This window comes from Pundamilia nyererei, unplaced genomic scaffold (assembly GCF_000239375.1).
Source record: "Pundamilia nyererei isolate P.nyererei 1_Seehausen unplaced genomic scaffold, PunNye1.0 scaffold00034, whole genome shotgun sequence".
Taxonomy (NCBI): domain Eukaryota; kingdom Metazoa; phylum Chordata; class Actinopteri; order Cichliformes; family Cichlidae; genus Pundamilia; species Pundamilia nyererei.
In genome coordinates this window covers 4,585,145-4,605,170 of record NW_005187435.1, presented here as the reverse complement: position 1 = coordinate 4,605,170, position 20,026 = coordinate 4,585,145, and the positions used below count along the sequence as shown (strand labels likewise).

The window sequence follows — 20,026 nt, the reverse complement described above, 5'->3', positions numbered from 1 at the left end:
TAGTGAAACAGTGCTAGAACTTGGTAGTTCACTCACTGTTTCAGCTGTTACATAATGGAGTAAGCATCATCCTGTTAAATGATGTTGCCAAGAGCCATCTTACATACCATCTGGTGTATTCTGGTACATTCTCTGTGTCAACACCCATCAACATACCCAGCATTTGTAGTTTTGTAACAAAGAGAGTTCTCGTTTTCTTTCATGTATCTTCTGTGTGTTTTCAAAGACAGCAGTTCTTACATAATTTAGGTCACTTTGCTAAAAGTAAATGAAGACAGCACTCTGACAAAACTGTTGGAGACAGAGATAGATTTGTTTGGGAAATTTCAGCTCAAAGGGCAACAATAAACCCAGCAAGATGAAGAGATCAATTCAAGTGGAAGACAACATAAAAAAAAATTTATTCAATTAGACTCGGAAGAAATATACTTACAAAATGAATGAGTTGTGTGTTGTAAGTTATTGTAATGTACGTGTACAAAATACCCATCACACTTTCAGTGTTTTAATTGTTTTATTGCTCTTTTTTAAATCTACTAAATCCATTGATAGAAGAAACTCATCTTCCTAATATTTATCCACAAACTTCCACTTGTGTATAAAAAATGTTAGTCTACTATTCGAATGACTGTGCAATCAGAACAAGTCAAACACCATTTTGCATATTTTTTTTAAATATATTCATCTGCCCCATGACCTGGACCACAGTGGTGGTTAAACACAGAAGTGGTTAATTCAACCACTCCGAGTGTCAATGTGCTGTAATATTGTTACCTGTTAAATATTCAACAGTCAACATACTTAAAAAAAAAAGAAAAGAAAAGAAAAAAGTTTTATGCATTTTTTTTTACATTAATCTGCACAGGAGTAGCTACACTGCAAGTGTATGGGTGTACAACCAGTAAGGGAATAGAGGTGAAGTCAAGTGAAACATCCTACACAATTAAATGAAGAAAAACTGGTATGTGGCGGTGGAGGTGTGGCCTGAATGAATGTACTCATCAGGGCAACGAGGGATCACTTACATCAGACAAGTCTTTTTTTTCCCCTACCTGCAGTGCTGACGACATGAAATGGAAAAACAGCCACATGGTTCACACATGAGTACATTAAAAATGACAGTATTTTGTCTGTTTACATTTCAATCTGTATCTTAAAGACACCATGTATAAAATCATTTTCTGGGCCACACACTGGAATTACTGCAGATAATTTACACCACGCTGCCAACATACACACTACCACAGGTTGAAGGCTGGACAGTGGGAAGAAAAATAAATAAATTAAAAAAAGAAATCATAATATGAGTTTTGGGTCTGTTTATTCAATCCTGTTTATAAAAAAATATTAAGACCTACTGACCTAATGATCTTTTAAAATGTGCTTACTTTCACTGGCTACGTCTTTGTTTCTGGTGTCATTCACTTGTAGAACTACATTCTAAGTAAAAGGGGAAAAAAAGTAAAGTCTTTTTATAATGGCAACAAAATTATTAAAACGTGAATGCGAATATAATTCCTCAGCAAGGTAAATTTGTTTTAAATACAAAATATATTATTAGTTTTCTTTTTAGCAGAACAGAGCAGTTGCCTCCTTTGTTTTAATTTCTATACCTTACCACAAGTAAAACAAATAACAAACTCTTAGTACTGACCATTGATATCACGTGTGTAATTACTTTGGGACTGTTCGGAATTGATTACCTCTGTTAAGGGTTCTTTAATTAATTTAACTCATTTGTTAGACTGGTTCCAAAGATTTTATTTAAGTGATACTTTACCTAAAATAAACTATATCTGTCAGCAGACAACATTTTGAAAAGTCATGAAATACAATACAACTGTACAAATCTGAAAGCCATACGCCCTATAAAACTAGGGGCACTTGCTATCATAATTCAGATCTTATTTCACATCTTGCCAGCAACTTAAGAAGTTCTATTGCTAGAATAAGTCACTTTTCTTTTGATTAAACTTCGGAGTATATTTACATAAACTGCCTTAGCCACAGATAAATTTGTTAATAATCAGAATAGTCATTAATCCTTTTTGTTGTATTGTGGTATCATAACATCAACACACACACAAAAATATACAATTTTTTAAAAACCTTTTTGTTTCCTAATAAATGTGCCACATTTTATCTATTTTGTGGGAGAGAAAAAAAAAAAAGGTGGTTGCCTCAGAAACCCAGCATCAGCACATGTAATACTTTGCTCTGGGCAATTAGCAGAGATCAGTTACCATCTCATGGAAATTGTTCATTGACATTCCACGTCATCAGTAACAAGTTAATTATCAGGAAAAGCCCGTCATGTTCCCTGACTGACAAAAGTGCTGAGCGTCCACACTTAAATCTGATTTCATACAGCACAGTATGGGAAGGTAATCTTTTCTCAAATCACAACCACATTAATTTCACCAAATATGTCACCAACTTCATATTGGAATTGAAATCAACACTAAATGGTAAATATTATCAAAGTGTTATAAAAATGATCAAACAGCTTTGACTCTTATCTGGAAAAATGTTTCCTACAAAACAATTGCACATAAAAATACCACATCTTTCAAGAACAACCAAAGCATCTTACTGCTCACACAACAATGTGCAAAGGTACTCAGCATCTTAACTCATTAAATTTTTAAGAAATAAACCTGTCAAAATAAGATAAAGTTATCATTATGTTTTGCAAAAAGTGTTAAAGAAACTGTATAAGTGCTACGGGAGTCTTTACAGTCTGTCAGTCAGCGATTTGGGGGGGGGGGGGGGGATCCATTTCATTCATAAAAAATAGGAAAGATTCAAAGCCATGTGTGAACCTCTGATGTTGTTTTTAACATATCAACTTCCATCCTTTAAGACAAAATGCACAAATATGGTTCTTCATGCTCATGCATAGAACCAGAAAGTGTCTCATAGGTTTCTGGTTTCTACTGCATATTCACACATGTAGATGTAGAAACTGCAGTCGGTCTTCATACAAGTGCAAATACGACAATGCAAGAAAGGCCCCGCCTCCATCGCCTGACAGTGGATTAGGAATGAACTGATCACCTCTTACTACAGGAAAGAGGTGAAACCAGGTTAAGAGGATTTTTAAGGTCTCGTTTGAAGCAAACTAATTTTTAACAATACACCTTTTTCTTTATGAATATGCAATTGTGACAAACTATAAGTAAGTAATAATAAGTTCTTCCACCAGATCATAAGCAGCTTCTGACTACGAAGACAATCTGCTGGAAAGTGCTCTTGTCTGAAATGGATATGGCTCCTCCAAGTCCACCGCCATCACCACCATCCTATACGTTTGCACTTATAGTTTTACTCCTGCCCGAATCCTTCTGTTTCCTCTATGGCAAACATGAGTTTCTCCTTCAGCTGTTCGTAGCTCTTATAAGGAGGGAGGTCCAGACGATTAAAGCTACATAAAACAAGAAGACAGAAACAGAGGGTGGCCAGAAGTGCTCTATTAGTATTAAGTTAACATTTTCTTTCTAGGTCATTCATAATGATGACAAGTGTGTTGTGTTTGCATTTATAAATGATAACATTTGTTCAGCTGCAGTAATGTCCCACGGTACTGCGCACAGCGAAGACATCTGCTAAATAAACACTTAACGAGCAACAATGTATTCTCACATAGCATTATATAACAACAAACACCAACATCTTAGGCTAAAAATAAAGGAACGCTTACAACGGTTGAATCAGAAATGACTAATAGGGTTTGGTCATGAAAGTTTAATCCCACATTAAGCCGGATATGACACGAGGTTTAACACATGAACTGAAGAAACCTGTACAAATGTAGAATTACTGGTCTTACCATGTGTGGCTTCGTGGAAGCCAGTTTTCTTTTCCAACTTTCTCAATGCAAAACTTCTGTGGACCATTGCTTCCTATATTGATCAAAAATAAGGATAAAGAGATTAAATATGATTTTGATATCACATACTGGTTTATACTACTGTACAAATGTCATGTGTCTGTTCACTGTTAATACCCATTAGATCAGTGAAGCCGCCCACGGGAAGACGACAGGTTCCTGTGACAAACTGCAGAAGTCTCATCCTTTTTTCGTTGTCCATCTCCTTCACAAACTGTTAACAGACAGTTTTGTGTTAACACCAGTATAAGGCTGATATCCGTACATTACAGTGATACTAATTTTCCATTTGTTGTTTTTCAGTTGGAAAAAGAAATATTCACACTGAATTAAGCAGCTACAGCTGATTCAAAAACATATATATATATTTTTTTAAGTACCAACCTGCCAGAACCACATTATCTGCTTGCTAGTTCGGGCATAATGTCTATAGATTGTGTTTCTCTGCCAGTCCACCAAGTCTATCTCCTGCATACCGCACAGCATCACCTACAGACAAGAAGGGAACATTTTATAAATAAGCCCAACATTCATGTTAGTATTTATTTTCTCTAATTTTTTAAATCCATATTGTTACAGAATCCCTGTAGTATTTAAAGGACCAGTGCTACCTCAAACACTTGTAAAGGTTATAGAGAATCATCTATTGACTTCAGTACCTCTAATTCTCTAGCATCAAAGTACTGAAGGTATTGCTGTGGAAGAACTTCATTGAAGCCCTCAAAGAAAGCCTGTGTCTGCTCCTCCACACCTCTGGATAGCCTCCACTCTGCCACTAACCTGCATAGAGATGACATAATGAAATATTAATAAATTAATATTAACCCACTTTAGAGATGTCAAGTGCTGCTTAAAAATGAATGTTTTCAAGGAAAACAGGATTATTTAGTTTAAACATGACATGTCCGAATTCAGTGTATTTAAATGTTACGCTTGTTTACCACATTATGTTATGGAGCATGTAAAAGTAACAAATGAATATGGACGGTAGGTAAGAAGTTGTACCTGATGTATTCCTCTTTATTTTCTTCAGTTACTAGAATGTTCCCTCCATCTGGTTTAAGCTCATGTGTGGTGACCTCCCCAAGTATCTCCTTGTCAACGGAGAAGAACATTTCCAGACCGCACTCCTCTATATTATTGTCCCTACAAGCAAGACAATGACAGTTACCGTCATTACTGACAATGTTTAAAAAAACAAAAGAAGTTAGCTATTATGTATGCTCTAAAGGTCACTATAGAATCCTATACATTTCCACAGTGAGTGACAAATTACGGGAGCATAAATCATTTACTCAAATAATGCACATGACCCAATTTGTCCTCTCAAACTCTTCATTTGTGTGCATAGGTTATCAAAACCTAGTATCTAACAATATGCAAACATATTTAGGAAATGAAATTTTTTTTTTTAAAGCAGCCAGAAGTCTATGTATATATCCACAAATTTTGGTCCACTTATAACAACCCAACAAATGTAAAATACATCAAAGTCTTCGCCACCATCCACCATAAGTATAACTCAATTATCACATGTACATCAGAAACTTACTTGATCCAGATGAGTGAATTATAGAATTCTGGATCTATGGACTCCAGGTCTTTCAGACCCAGAGGTTTGTTCAGAATACGTTTGTAAAAGGGCAGCGAGAAACCTGTGTCGATAAATTTGCCATGGAACAAGGCCTGGAGAGACATAAAATGGAAAGGTTTTGTATGCAAATTAAAAAACAACAACAGATAAACAGAAGACATTTATCTCATATTTGAGATTTGTAATTTTATGGGAGAAAGTCAAACATATTATTCTGTAAGGCACATCTATCTCTTTTGAAATTTAATTGATTAAATTGCAATAAAAGACAAAAGCATAAAATATTGCATGATTCACATAAAGTAATTAATGTGTTACACAATGTAATAATGTACAGGGTGGGCCATTTATATGGATACACCGTAATAACATGGGAATGGTTGGTGATATTAAAGTCCTGTTTGTGGCACATTAGTATATGTGAGGGGGCAAACTCCTCAAGATGGGTGGTGACCATGGTGGCCATGTAGAAGTCGGCCATCTTGGATAGAACTTTTGCTTTTTCAATAGGAAGAGGGCCAAAACAATGGTGTGCTTGGTTTCAACATAACTCACGAAATAATAAAGTTACGTTGAAACCAAGCACACCATTGTTTTTCTTGTGACATTACCAATAAGTCTGATGTGTCACATGGCCCTCTTCCTATTGGAAAAACAAAAGTTGTATCCAAGATGACCGACTTCTACATAGCCACCATGGTCACCACCCATCTTGAGGAGTTTGCCCCCTCACATATACTAATGCGCCACAAAACAGGACTTTAATATCACCAACCATTCCCATTTTATTACGGCGTATCCATATAAATGGCCCACCCTGTAGTATGGCATAATAATATGGCAGGATATAGCAATGGCAGACCAGATTAATCATGCACATACATTTAGTTTCAAAACTAATGATTTAAACTTATTAGTAACAACTGAGAGATGGTGCGCATACCATGGCAATAAATCGCCCAATGAACTTGAAGTACTTAAGGTGATCCGGGTTGATGTAAGAGGCAGGGTTGATCTGAAGACAGTAGTTGTCCTTGCCAGCATACTCAAACAAACAGTACATTGGATTCAGCACCTCATGAGACAGCAAGAAGAACCATTCCCTGAAAATAAGCACGAGTGGTCAAACTAGTTGAGTGGGGTAGTTCTTTTTAAACTAGATTTTAATGACAAAATCACGAGTTTTTACTGTTTGTGTTGTTATTTTAGCAACAGGGTGGTGCAGCTTTTACTTTGAGATTACCTGGCCACACCTCCATAGTCCAAGCCTTCCTCACCAGGGAAAATTATCCAAAGTCTACGCCTAAGATCTTGTGGGTGGAAACTCATGATCTAAGAATGAATTAATTACACATCTCAAGCACTGAAAAGACAATGTTATTAAATATAGAAATGTGGTGAGAAGACAGTACAACCAATTAAAACAATTACCTGTTGAAATGAATCCTCAAACAAAGTTTTGCGTGAAACTGTAATTTTAATGTGCTGAGGCATCGACAGTTGCTAAGAGGAAACAAAACATGTAAACAATGTAAATAATTGATTTTAAAAACTCTGTCCACTGGCAAAATCATTTACACTTTACTTTGCATTTACGTAATTAAAAACAAGAAGAACATAACAGCATATGTAGTAAAACAGTATGATATGCTGAAAGCACGTACCTGACACCAGAATCTGAAGTATTGCACTTTGGCTTTGAAGTCCCTGACATAAGTTATCTGTGGCCCATTCTCACTACAAAAAAGACCACATTAAATTATTGTCAAATAAAAGTATCAAAATACATTTTGATAACAAGTGCTTATATTCATCTCTGGACATTCTGAGCATCCTGTTTGTTTTCTTTAGCAACACCCAGGCTTTGTGGTCATGATCACTTGAGACTATAAGGCTCATTTGATTTTACGCCAATCGCTGATTTAAATATATTCAGGCGTGCACTAATCAATATTCTTGACATTTGCAATTTAGTGTGGAAAGAGTTAGATAAGCAAACATATACACATTTTGTAAAAATTAATGAGACACACCTGTCCCATTTAAATTGAACTCTGTTCATCCCCCCCCCCTTTCATGATGCTTGTTCATGCAAATGTAAGCACTGTAACACACCCAGGTACGGACCAGAACAACAGAACAGAGACCATTGGAGTAGGTCTCAGTCAAACTCCCGAGTTGTTTGCTTATGTTGAGAATGACCTCAATTATAATTATAAATACATATATAAAAACAACCAAAGACTTTTTTGATTCACAGGCTACAGAAGCTTTTAACGTGCAGTTGTGTCTGTCTCCATTAAATGAATCTGATCCCCCTCGTGTTAGCACAAGATACCAAAACTTACAGTGAGGATTTCCCTGTGCGAGGGTCAATGTAGGTTGTTGTTCGCCTATTGTGATCTACAAAGTAGGGAATACCATCCACAGTGAACCTCATCTCCCAACCCTCAGGCAGAGGCTTGTCATTCAGCAGCCTGGATAAAGTTAAGTAAGCACAGAGAAATGCAACCATTAAAATAAATCCTTTTAAAAGAAACATAAAATGTATATTTTAAGTTAAATGAATGAAAAATAATAAATGGAATCAAAGATTTAAAAACTCGTCCTTAAAAGCAGGGTTTCCTCCGTACTACTTAACTGTGATTAGCTGGTTACAAAAAAAGCATTTAGACAGAAACCCTTCCCTTTGTGTATCCATAAACCATAAACTTAAGAGCAGTTAGTGGTCAATAGCAAAGACTTTCTGAAGGAACTATCCAATCTGTTAAAGATGTCAGAATCCAGTCATTATGTTCTACACATTTAATCCAGTTTCACAGTTGCCAGATCATCTGCATGCAATTTCTGTGCCACTGTTGACCTGTTCCAAACCCCCAGCTCCTAAGAGGTTAGGACAGCTTTTCAGGGAGTCCTGCAATGGAAAGAATTAACCTTCTACATCAAATTGATGGCTGAAACACAGACCTAAAATGTGTCACTCAGAAATTTGGGCCTGCCAAAAACAAAGTGACATTCCTTTCACTTGTCATTTTATTCTAGACATATCAGCGCTCCCTACTGTCAAGAACACAAAATACACTCACCCTTGGGTCCTTGGGTCTTCCCACTGTGTCCTGCGAGTTGGGTGATGGACAAAATACACTCTACCATTGGTGTCAGTTCTCTTTTCTTGTGAAGGAGAAAATCAACACATTTCATTTATTTATCATGTCAGTAACATCAGCTAAAACATTTTTGTAATCTCACTGATACTTACCCCATCCGTGAGGCAGAGGTCCTAGTGGGTCAAACTCTTTACTGGCTGTGGCTGCAAACTGGTCTTGCAGCTGAGCCAGAAAGAAAACGTTACAAATGTCAAGTCTGCAAAAACATCTGTAAAAACTATTTTTGTCACGGTCTGTTTAAACACAGTTTAGACTTAAAATCAGAGAAGAAACTGACCCAAGAGCATTTGTATGTTTATTTCCATCGGGTGCTTAAAGCTTTTTAGTCACGAGACTTAAAACATGCTATCTGGACTTTACAAACTCATGCAACCTTACTTGAGCTCCTTTCACACTCGAGAGCTACATCAGACCTCAAAGTCTGCACTGTCACTTCATTTTAAAGAGAAAGATGTTCCAAAATGTTTCCAAGACACAATTATTGCAATATATTGTTCAGCATGAAATATGCAAATTACACAGTAGAAGTGGAAAGCTGAAACCTTAAGTGCTTATTCATTAGACTGCAGGTGTTTAGTACTTAAACGTTAAAGTTATTTTTCTATTTATAAATTTGAATTTAAGACGTAGAAGGACTGTGCAGTATAATTTTTGTATGTGGTAAAAGTACACCATATACAAATGATTTTATAGATCAAAAACCATGCGTAGATGGGCTCTTTAAGCAAATCAAAAGAAATACATCTTCAAACTGTTCTTCATGTGTAGTCTGAAGCACATTCAGTGACTGCTCTCACCCCATATATGAATCTCTGGTTAAATTGCTGCATGGCTCCCTGAAGCTGGCTACGCTGGTGCTGCCATTCCTCGTAGTTACGCACTGACTCCTGTGTGGGTCTTTGCCATGTAGTAGTTCGGGTTATGTGGTCAACATAATAAACTCTACCCATTGGATCCACTCTGCGCTCCCATCTGCATAAAAGGAGAGCAAAAAAAAAAAAAGTTGTTTATTTTGCCAAGGATTTCTTTCTAGATATTAAAAACTCCCACAGAGAACACATAACCACATAGTAAAAGTGATTATAAACAATGTGGCATAGATAATTATATGCCACTGAATACACAATATTCAAACTACATATATATCTGTAGTATAAAAAAAATCAAGATGTTTGGCACCCTGAAGGCAAAGGCTCAGGCCTATCCCAGGTTGTTCTTTTCTCAATGTGATCCACATAGTATACCCGTCCATTCTGGTCAACTCTTTGCTCCCACCTGCAGAAGAAATACAAATTAAATAAACAGATTGAAAATAAGCTTAAATGAGGGGCCTATAAAACAAAATGCAGAAAGCATTGCTCTTTACCCTGGGGGCAAGGGACCATTGTTTATGGGAGCCACCCTGGGAATTGTTGCTGAGGCACTGGCCCCTTGTTTAGGAACACTTGCTGTCTGTGGGGAACTTGATGTTGCCGCCCTTGCATTTGATTCATTCTGCTGATCTGAACACCCACTAGCTGATGCCTGAGAGGAACCATCGGAAGCTGGGCCTTCGCTGAGTTCACTAGGAGAAGAACTGCTAGAAGAGGCTATGAAATGAGCAAGAACAAGAGTAGGGAACCTTTAAGTCTGTGAAAAAAAATGTTCTTTCTATTTTCAAAGGTGTATTTGTTTTCAAAAGCGTAGTGACTTTAATACTGACTGAAGTCAGTATTCAGTGCTTTAGCTAGTATATCAAAGAATAATGGTATATTAGACATGAGGGAGATTGAAATCACTCATGTGATGTATATGTAAGCCATTTAATCTTTGATGTCTTATAGTTTTCCTACATGGTGAAGCTGCCGGTTTCTGTCGCATAGGAGGGGGCGGTCGAGTAGGTCCAGAAGGAAGTGATGCAGTGGAGCCCCCTGGAGACCGTGAGGGAGAACTTGTACCATTGACAGCATGCACATTTGGTACAATGACCCATTCATCTGAGTCACTTGAAGGTGATGAGCCTCCGCTTGACCTACAAGTACAAAATACTTAATATTTGAGTAGTTTTCCAAGACCAAAGATTTAAAATGTTTATTTAATCTTACAAAACCAATGTCCAAATATTTTAATGCAATAGTATCTTAAGATCATTAATTAAAGATTTACTAGACCTGTCACCAGTATCTCCATTTTGCCGCGTATTTCCATTTGGAAGAGCAGCTAGCAAGCCATAAAAACAAAAATAAAATTAAAAACAAAAATCAAAATCAAAGTAAAAGACAAATGTTTAATGTGACATTCAAAAATGTATGTGTAACTCCCAAGTTCTCAAATGCTTGGGTGCAAATGTAGTCACTAATGCAGGTAGATATAAAGGTTACAAGTAATGCCAAGGTCTTGTCAGGGCACAGAACACTGATAAGCATTTACAACCTGGCAGCAGTTTCCACCTTGTTACCTCATTGCTATCAGATTCATTAATAATGACCAACATGGTAACAAGCTAAATTTATTCTGCAATTCTATTCATTTTCACATTACAGATTATGAGCATTCGTGTTCTAAAATTGCAAATGTGTCCCACATAGTATACTGGGTTTGTGTGAGCGTGGTCTCTCACCTTGTTCTCTCTCTGCCAAGCCAAAGGTTTCTGGGTCTACCTGCATGCCATCCAGACAGACTGACAAGTCACCTACAAGATCCTGGGGGTCTCTGTCAGAGCACAGCTGCAGTGTCTGCACGACCTCACATACTTAAGGGGGACAGAATACATGTCAAGTTTTAAGCAGGCACTGTAATTGCAAGACAAGAGAACACATACGATACCATAACACAAAAGAATAAAAGCAATTATTAACGATGTCCTGGTTTAATTAAAAACTGCTCCCACAAGCACATTGTTCTCCTAGTAACATTTATTACTAAAATAAACAAATACTGAAGAACAATTTCCTATGGGGTCTCAGATTGTTATTAATCACCTGATTTTTAAAGCAGTGTTTCCTTTTTTAGCCCAAACTGTGACAGTGTGAAAACAGCAGAGCTGAAAAACTCCAGTCACAAGGAATGCCTCAAAAACCATGTGCAACAAGAATCTCATTCAGTGCTTTAAAAATCACAGACAAGTAGCTCTTACAGAGAATGTAGACCAGACTGTAATGTCACATGTTTTGTGTATGCTATGCACACTGACCAGGTCTGATGAAGCATTGTATTTAGTTACATCAAACACTGAAAAGCTCATGTGTATAGGTGATGCAGTGTACAGCATCTACAAAATGTGCATCAATTACATTAATTGTGAGACATAGACAAAGAAAATGAAGTCAGAAAGGGAGTTCAAAAGTGCTCCAATTTGTTATTATCATGAAATCATGAAGTCATGTAGTAACAGCTTTGTCTTTATACAATTTACGATTTTGTACAGCTCAACTCCAAGAACCTAGAAATATTAGCCGTATACTCATTTCCTCAGAACATCTTTCCGTATCCAAGGTTAATATAGAAAATAGCAGCACAAGTATCCTTGTGCTACAACATTTTCACAACTGTCTCATGCATGGCTGTAGCTCAGGAGGTACAGCTCCTATTGATGAGAAGGTCAGTTGTTCAATTCCTCCAGTCTGCATTTCAAATTATCCTATAGGCAAAGTACTGAACCTTGTGTTGCACTCATCAGCGTGTTATAATGAGTGTGACAAAAGCACTAAGGATAGAAAAAAGTGCCTGTATAAACATGTGAATGAAAGTGTTTTGAGTGCTCAAGTAAAGTAGAAAAGTGCTACATAACTTCCAGTCCATTTACCATATCATGCCAATAGTGGGGGAAAAAAAATCGCCACTTAGGAAAATGAACTTACATTTCATGTCATTGGCCTTAAGGGTCTTGCTGATTTCCAATGTAGCTAGACCCAATAGAATGTCTGACTTGAGTGTCTGATGGCTCCAAACACGAAATATCAGTTTGCTGAACGGCGTCACAATTCTGTAGAAAGGTGAGAAATTTTCAGCATATAGCACCAACCAATACGATACAACAGCAGAGAAATAATTGAGGGAATCTGTACAGCTTCTTAGCTTTTGTTTGAAACTCATCAAGCATTGATACTTTTTGTTTTGTTTTTCCCACCTCCACGTACAGAGGAAATCCAATTAATAAGTCTATGATGATTTTAATCCTCCATTATATCTTACATTACATTTACTGTTCTCAATTGCAAGATTCTGCTAAAATATGGACCTAAACAAATTTTCGCAGTTGTACTCACACTGTGAGAGCCTGCTTCCATTTAGGGCTGTGTGTGTTGTTGCATTTCTCAGTCCTCTTTGACTGGCCATCCACTGCTATTTCAACATATGGACTTGGACCAAACCAGGTCTTTTTGTTTTCCTTCAGCTTAGCTGAAAGCACTGGAAAAATAGAAATTCTAGTCATGGAAAACCAAGATTTTAAAACCACTTCCTGTAGCCCCATGCATCCTGAGCTCAACAGCAGTCAGTTTATTTACATCCAGCTTTAAGGTATTTTTTTTAAGACCAAGGGATTCATCAAAATCTAGGTTTCCATGACAGGTGTTAAGCATATTAATAATGATAAAAGAAAACCCCGTTAAGAATTTATCACAGTCCTCTACTGGTTTTTGTTAAATGATGAGCATACAAATTTTGCAAAAACAATAACTTACCAGTAACTTGCAACTGGGCCTTCATGGTTCATCCATAACATTAGAGCCTAAGTGGCAACAACAAATGAACCTCCAATCAATGTTATCACATATAACTTAATACTTAAAGAGTGAAAAATATAACCTGATTTATAGTCAACTGTGAGTAAGCAATCTAAATAAAACAAAGAGATACTTGAGACAGATTCTGGTATCTGGGATCATTTTTGTTGACTCAAAGATAACATGTTATCTCAATTATCACTCTGGTTAAATATTTAAATTGACTGTGGTTTACAATACAAAAATAAACAAATTGAGCTATACCCTCACTAGCTTCGCAGCACACAGGCCCAGGGAAATCATTCATAACTGCTGTCCAAATCTGTCACTCATCTGGTAGAGCTTGTAAATCACCAAACCGCATTGCTATGTGTGCTAGACAGTCAATTTTAGTAATCAAAACAGAGCCTGAACTAAATAATGGTTGGTCAGTATAAAAAAAAAATTGTATTGGCATACATATTGTTCATTGTTGAGGTTTGAGATATTGGTACTGAGAAACTGAGGTTGTATGGAGTAAAATGATTTCTGCTTGTTAGTTTGTGAGGTTTTATATATATATATATATAAACAGAAGGGAAACGAGACGGAGGATATCAGTCAGTAAACTGATATCTGATCTCGTTGCGCATTAGGCTCAATTTTCTCACAGGTTAGCAGTAATGTTAGCCAACAGAAGATTAGTTATTAAGACAGCGTTAAACACTAGACTCTAGTAGAGTTTCCGTTTAAGCTGTCACATCACCATCACTAGCCAGCTTGTAAACTGTTTCATAACTGTAACGAAGGCGGACAAGTTCAAGAACCTGGAACTTTGCACACCGATATCCTGATCAAGGCTTTAGCTAACCATGCATTAAACCCACGCTCGAAATGCTAACACCACTTTCACTCCTTCGACTATTTAGAGGAGGAAAAATCAAAGCTGTTCCTTGGAAGAACTCTAAGTGACCATACCTGATGAAAGAAGAAGATGAAGAGTGACAAAAACTTTAGTTTCAGCTATGTCTGAATGATGACAGGTAAGATAACAACATCAGCTCAGACCAGTGATCCGCTAGCTTGAACAAGTCCAGGTTTTCCGGTACAAGTTTTTCATAATAAAGCATTGGAGAAAAAGGCTTATTATCTATATAATCTGATTATCTATATAAGTTATAAGCAACATTAGGCGTCAGACCATGTTAATTTTTATTATAAAGTTATACACAATCAAAAACAAAAAGACAAAAATAAAACAGCACGATGCACCAGACTATATTTGTCTTGGTATTTTTGTCCCCCAGCTTGCTGCTATTATAAGTCTGGACTAGAGTAGTTTTGTCATTTGATTTCTGTCTGCAGCATTAGTAGATGTCGCCTATAGGCAAGCTTTTATTTTGAAGGGATGTTGAAGCTGCTGACATTGCGATAAAAAGATAAAACAATCGTATAATTTAACAATATACAAGATACGTTTATGTTCCTTTAAATTTTATATTGTTTGGCAGTACATACTAAAATATATGGTTTTATTTATGAAATTATTCAGGCATTTACTCGATGGCCAAAGTGTGGACACGCCCACGTGTGACATCCGTCTTTTTAGTCCCGTGACACGGCTGTAATTGTTAGCAGTCAGCAAGAAACGCCGCGGTGTGGTAAATGAGATGTTATTTGTTCTATGAGCAGTCACTTTCGCCATTAATATAACGTCTGCTGAAGCACGATGTTATCTCGTCTATTGAAGGAGCACCAGGCGAAGCAAAATGAGCGGAAGGAGCTGCAGGGTGTGTGATAACAAAAATCGATAGTGATAGCTGCCAGTGCTAACCATTGCTAAAAACAAAGCTCTCTTTGACTTAGGATGTCCCAGCACCACACAGTGCTACAGTCCGGTGTTGATTGGTTGTAGTAATGTCTTTTTTCTCTCACAGAGAAACGCAGACGTGAAGCAATTGCTGCTGCCACTTGTTTGACAGAAGCCCTGGTAGACCACCTCAACGTTGGGTATGACGGTGATTCCTTTCTTTTTTCTTTTTTCTTATTTCTTGCTGTTCATTTTGGTTTGGTAGTATTTAAGGAATGCTCAGTCATCCAGGTAAGTAAATCTCCAAAAGTTGATTCTGTTCATCTGGACGTAGCGTTTTTAGTGGGAGTAACGTTTCGCCACTCTTCCAAGTGACTTCTTCAGTCTCAGTTTACTGCAGGTTTCCCCAATCGTATAAACAGTACATTTGCATAATGATCGAAACTAACACCACTGAAGGAACAATGCGCTGGGAGGTCAGTTCCATTGATCAACAACCACTGATCAAAGCCCATTGATCAATGGCCATGAGTACCATTCACATAGAGTTGGGGAATGGCTGCAATCACAGCACTGTAAGATGCCAAGAGATGTACCCTTAGACCCCCTTCTCGATTCAGAGATGGTCTTTACCTTTTCACGTAAATGGCCTCCTTGACTACGCGCTCAAACCAGCGTTCCTCCCTGTCCAGGATGTGTACATCCTCATCATTGACACTACAGGCCACTAGACTGTAGTGTCTAGTAAATAGACTGCGGAGGTAGCTTTTCTGTGTTGTGCCATCCGCTTCGCCTGAGGTTGTTTGGTTTCCCCGATGTATAAGTCCTGGCAATCCTCCTGGCACTTAACAGCGTACACTATGTTACTCTTGTTTGCGTCGGGCGACCTGATCCTTGGGGTGGACCAATTTTTGTCACATCGTGTTTTGGGGTTTAAAAGCCACAGGAGACACGGTGTTTAGCAAAAATGTGTCTTGATACTTCTGAAATATACAGAATCACTACAGGTTTTTGCTTAGGCCAAAACGCGCTGCGGCAAAAATTGGTCCACCCCCAGGATCGGGTCCAAAACTCATCCAGGTTTCGTCACTTGGATGAGTGACAAAACGTTTCTCCCCCTGAAAATGCTACGTTCAGATGAACAGAATCAACCTTTGGAGGTCCCACAGAAAGGTACATTTCACGCAATCTCTCTGGAATATTGGACATCTATGTCCTGCACCAATTGTATTATTTACTTTTAAGTGTTGCTCTGAAAGCTGTACTTGTTTCAGCACCAGTAATTATTGATTTTCTTTTTTACATTGCAAGTTTAGTCAATGAAAAGTAAGCAAGTTGTGAAAAATCTCTGAGCCCAATATTAACTTTCCACATGTTGTGTTGTCTACAACCACTATTCAAAATCTAAGGATATTTAATGTGAAATGAGAATAAAGTTAGAGAATATGTTACATTAAATATTTTTTTGCTTATTTAAAGTCAAGTGTAAACAATTTTAAAAGTATCTTGATTTTAGTGTGATGTTAATAGCTAGTAATTATTTATTATTTGTATCCCACTAATTAATAATAATTTTTCGACTGATTACTTCGTATATGGTATGTCAGTGCCAGGCTGACACAAGGCTGTCACACACATCAGATTTTAGTCATACTGTTTCTCCAGGCGTTCACATTACTGACACCTTCTTCGGACCAAATTAATCAAACAGTTTATTCTTAACAGGATGGACATCGCCTAATATTTAATACAGCCAAAAACAGTATGCTGAAATTATTAACAATGTATTGTGAAAGATGTGATGAAACCAGGACAATCGGCTTAAGAGACTCAGAGTGGGATGCAAAGACCATTATTGTTGTGCTGCTCCTGCATGAAAAAGATTAGCCACCAGACCAAAATCCTTCTGGGACAAAGAGAGATTTTTACTATATTGAGTAACAGTGTATGGTTTCAGTGTATTGAAATTGTAGCGGCTATATGTATTATAATGCCCTAAACCTCATTATTTTGTTCTGTTTCATTTTAGAGTTGCACAGGCATATGTAAACCAGCGAAAGCTTGACCATGAGGTTAAGACTCTCCAAGTGCAGGCAAGCCAGTTCTCCAAACAAACTGCTCAGTGGATCAGTATGGTGGAGGGTTTCAATCAAGCATTAAAGGTAGGTTAAAAGGAAATGGCTGTCGTCTGTCATCATCTCAAATCTACCATATCAGTCTTGAACACAGTCATGTTGCAAAATGATTTTGCAGCAAACATCAGCATTTTTTCAAGGTCAGTTAGGATGAAAATGTTAAAAGAACTTTATGATATTTAATAATATTGTACTTGTAATGATAATTCGTTTGACATGTTTTTTTGTCAGTATAATTTTTATCCAAAAATTCCCTAAAATACATCCCCTTAAGTGTGTCAGCAGGCTAACTTCTAGCTGCAGTTCTTTGTGCAAGTGTGAGGAGTAAAACACATTAAAACTGTAACACTAGACGCTGGAGCAAATAAAGTACTATTGTAACCTTGTGTTAAATAACGTCAGGAGTACATACAAACAAAACTGTTTATGCATCTTCCAAAGATCTGCGCTCTCTGTTGTGCACTGGCAGTTCCAGGTCAACACATCGCACTTGTGTAAAATACAAACTGGATCATGATTGGCTTTGGAGTTATTTGTGACATCACCAAGGAATTGCTTGTACAAACACATTTTAATTAGGGACTTAATCTGAGCTCAACACACTTTTCCCCTTTTGAAAAAGAATCCAAAAAACACATTTTGGGAATTAAATAGTGGGTTATATTTGTACATTAACAAGGTTGTGAATACTAATTTTTTTCATGCTCTCATTTAAACAGGAAATCGGAGATGTAGAAAACTGGGCACGCAGTATTGAGATGGACATGAGGACAATAGCAACAGCACTGGAGTATGTACACAAGGGTCAGCTTCAGTCTGCTTGCTCATAAACCATGAACATGTACGTGCTGGACATTTGCAAGTGAAACTGAATACACTGGAATAACATTTAAATCTACTTGAGTTGACTCCTATCAGCGAATATGTGTTTTGCCTTTGTCAGCAGTTTATTTGCTTGTCTGCACTCCCCTCTAAGTTTGCCAGGGCAGCTCAGATGAACATCAGAATTCTGCTGCTTTAACAATTAAATGCACATGTGCAGAAATTGTTATGTTGTTGTGTTAGCAGCAGTGTTGGAGGTGCTTACAGATCAAGGTTGCAACAACCTAAATGGCAGTAGATAAATATTTAGAATAGAATAATTCATGTACAAATGGGGGGGCTCTCACCTGTGGCACCTGTGGCCTACTTTTTCTGAAACAGGAGAATCTGACGATGGCCTCCAGGGGTGGAAGAGGAATCATTTTTGGGGCAGTGTTAATTACCCTTTGCATAGCCTTCCTATTCTCAGTTGTGGTCCTTGCGTACTTGATGAGTGGTAGAAGGCCAGCAGCAGCTCCCGGTCCTGGTTATTCTTCCTCAGGACACAGTCGTGTGCACAGGGCATACATACAGTAGGGGGCTAAGAACACAGTCCTGCAGGGATCCTGTCACTCCATGTGGTGAGTGACAGTAGGCGATAGAGGTGGGGGCCGAGTCAGACAAATTGGTTCACTACATTGCCTGATTTGTTGAATAAAAGAGGAAAAAGTAACATTGTTGTAAAGATTCAGTTTACCCCTTTGCAATAGGTTGAAGAAGCCACAGACATAATAAACACCGGTTACCTTTATTTAGTATATCCAAAAAAAGCATTTTGTTTTATGGCTTTCTTTTCTGTGCCTGATACCTGAACGATGGATGGATTTCAGATGTTGTTAATGATGGAAAAATATTTTAATAAAGTTTAAAAATCTTCACTTGTGTTTTCTTCTTATAAACAAATGTGTTAATTGAACAGTTGTTACATATAAAGACATTGGGAGCAAGGAAATGTGAATATTTGTATAAAGTACCTCATTTAAGAAAGAAAAGCCTGTAGGCTGCTTTTTAAGGAGATACATTGTCAGGAGGTTCATATGCACAGCAGATGTCAGTGTTGGGTAAGCACAGATTAAATCTTTACAACACAACTGGAGAACAAGTGAGAGTTAAAGGCTGTGAGGGTTGCAAGTGGGCAGTTTCCTTCAAAATTACTTCAGGATCAAGAATTGTTTTTTTCATAATGGCTTCAGTGTACCTGTTACAAATGTGAAAATCCCAAAGAGACCTGAAAATGTATAGACTTGCAACTATTGCAACAAGTTTTGATATAAATATAGTAAGTGGATAAATACCTGCCTGGCTAAGGTGCTTGGACAGTTTGTGGAATGTGTGACGTGTCAGTGAGTGTGGCTTGTGAGTTCACTAATCGTATTACAGGCAAGAAATTTACCACACGAGACTGCTCTTAATCTAATTTTAATGTAAAAAAAAAAAAAAAAGGTTGGATGTATTTGTTCTTTTTCCACTGGCCCAAAAATTACGCAGGTCATAGAGACTGTTAAAAGAGTACTGTATGAGCTTTATTACTGATATAACTGTCAGGTGAACTGAGGCAGTCACAGATTGTACTCATGCTTGGTCCTACAGGATTATCACAATTTGTATAAATACTCTTAAAACACAAAGTATTCATGCCGCTGTAAACTAGGAACCTTCAGGCTTTGAAAATATATACTGTATACACTTTGTGGTGCACCATTTGAAAGGACCTGACGTAACATGTTAAAATGTCTTTAAGAAGATCTTGAAATCCAAGTGCACGTCACAGAAAAGGGTTTTTGTTTGTTTCGTTCCCACCACCTTTTTTTTAAACACACCAACCAAATGGTTACGCGTTGCTGGATTACCAATAGCGGGCTAGTCTAAAGGGATAAACAACAGG

At 37.4% G+C, this 20,026-nt stretch overlaps 2 protein-coding genes across 2 annotated transcripts; one reads left to right on the top strand and one right to left on the bottom strand.

Annotated features, from left to right (window-relative positions):
* Positions 1–506: 506 nt before the first annotated feature.
* On the bottom strand, positions 507–14,426 carry LOC102195379 (E3 ubiquitin-protein ligase Itchy-like). The gene is made up of 24 exons (XM_005729844.2): positions 14,314–14,426; positions 13,315–13,361; positions 12,898–13,039; positions 12,490–12,614; positions 11,250–11,381; positions 10,801–10,849; positions 10,483–10,661; positions 10,017–10,239; positions 9,830–9,925; positions 9,448–9,622; positions 8,743–8,812; positions 8,570–8,654; positions 7,832–7,960; positions 7,148–7,220; positions 6,915–6,986; positions 6,727–6,815; positions 6,427–6,586; positions 5,442–5,575; positions 4,895–5,035; positions 4,549–4,669; positions 4,274–4,378; positions 4,007–4,103; positions 3,830–3,902; positions 507–3,424 (listed from the first exon to the last, which is right to left on the bottom strand). The coding sequence occupies exons 2-24, from the start codon at positions 13,337–13,339 to the stop codon at positions 3,325–3,327; spliced, it is 2,595 nt and encodes an 864-aa protein (XP_005729901.1). The 5' UTR covers positions 13,340–13,361; positions 14,314–14,426; the 3' UTR covers positions 507–3,324.
* A 491-nt stretch (positions 14,427–14,917) lies between these two features.
* bloc1s1 (biogenesis of lysosomal organelles complex-1, subunit 1) lies at positions 14,918–19,019 on the top strand. Its single transcript, XM_005729843.1, has 4 exons — positions 14,918–15,125; positions 15,273–15,345; positions 17,175–17,307; positions 18,000–19,019. Exons 1-4 carry the CDS (start codon positions 15,065–15,067, stop codon positions 18,108–18,110), a joined length of 378 nt encoding a protein of 125 aa, XP_005729900.1. The 5' UTR covers positions 14,918–15,064; the 3' UTR covers positions 18,111–19,019.
* Positions 19,020–20,026: the final 1,007 nt, after the last annotated feature.

Bases quoted from the DNA above. Each gene is read 5' to 3' on its own strand.
- bloc1s1 (XM_005729843.1), top strand. From the start codon at position 15,065: ATGTTATCTCGTCTATTGAAGGAGCACCAGGCGAAGCAAAATGAGCGG. The intron at 15,126-15,272 runs GTGTGTGATAAC...TTTCTCTCACAG, and splicing joins TGAGCGGAAGGAGCTGCAGG to AGAAACGCAGACGTGAAGCA. The intron at 15,346-17,174 runs GTATGACGGTGA...GTTTCATTTTAG, and splicing joins GTAGACCACCTCAACGTTGG to AGTTGCACAGGCATATGTAA.
- LOC102195379 (XM_005729844.2), bottom strand. From the start codon at position 13,339: ATGAAGGCCCAGTTGCAAGTTACTG. The intron at 11,382-12,489 runs GTAAGTTCATTT...GTCCCCCTTAAG, and splicing joins TAAGGCCAATGACATGAAAT to TATGTGAGGTCGTGCAGACA. The intron at 9,623-9,829 runs GTGCCAAACATC...CCTTTTATGCAG, and splicing joins CCTGAGCCTTTGCCTTCAGG to ATGGGAGCGCAGAGTGGATC.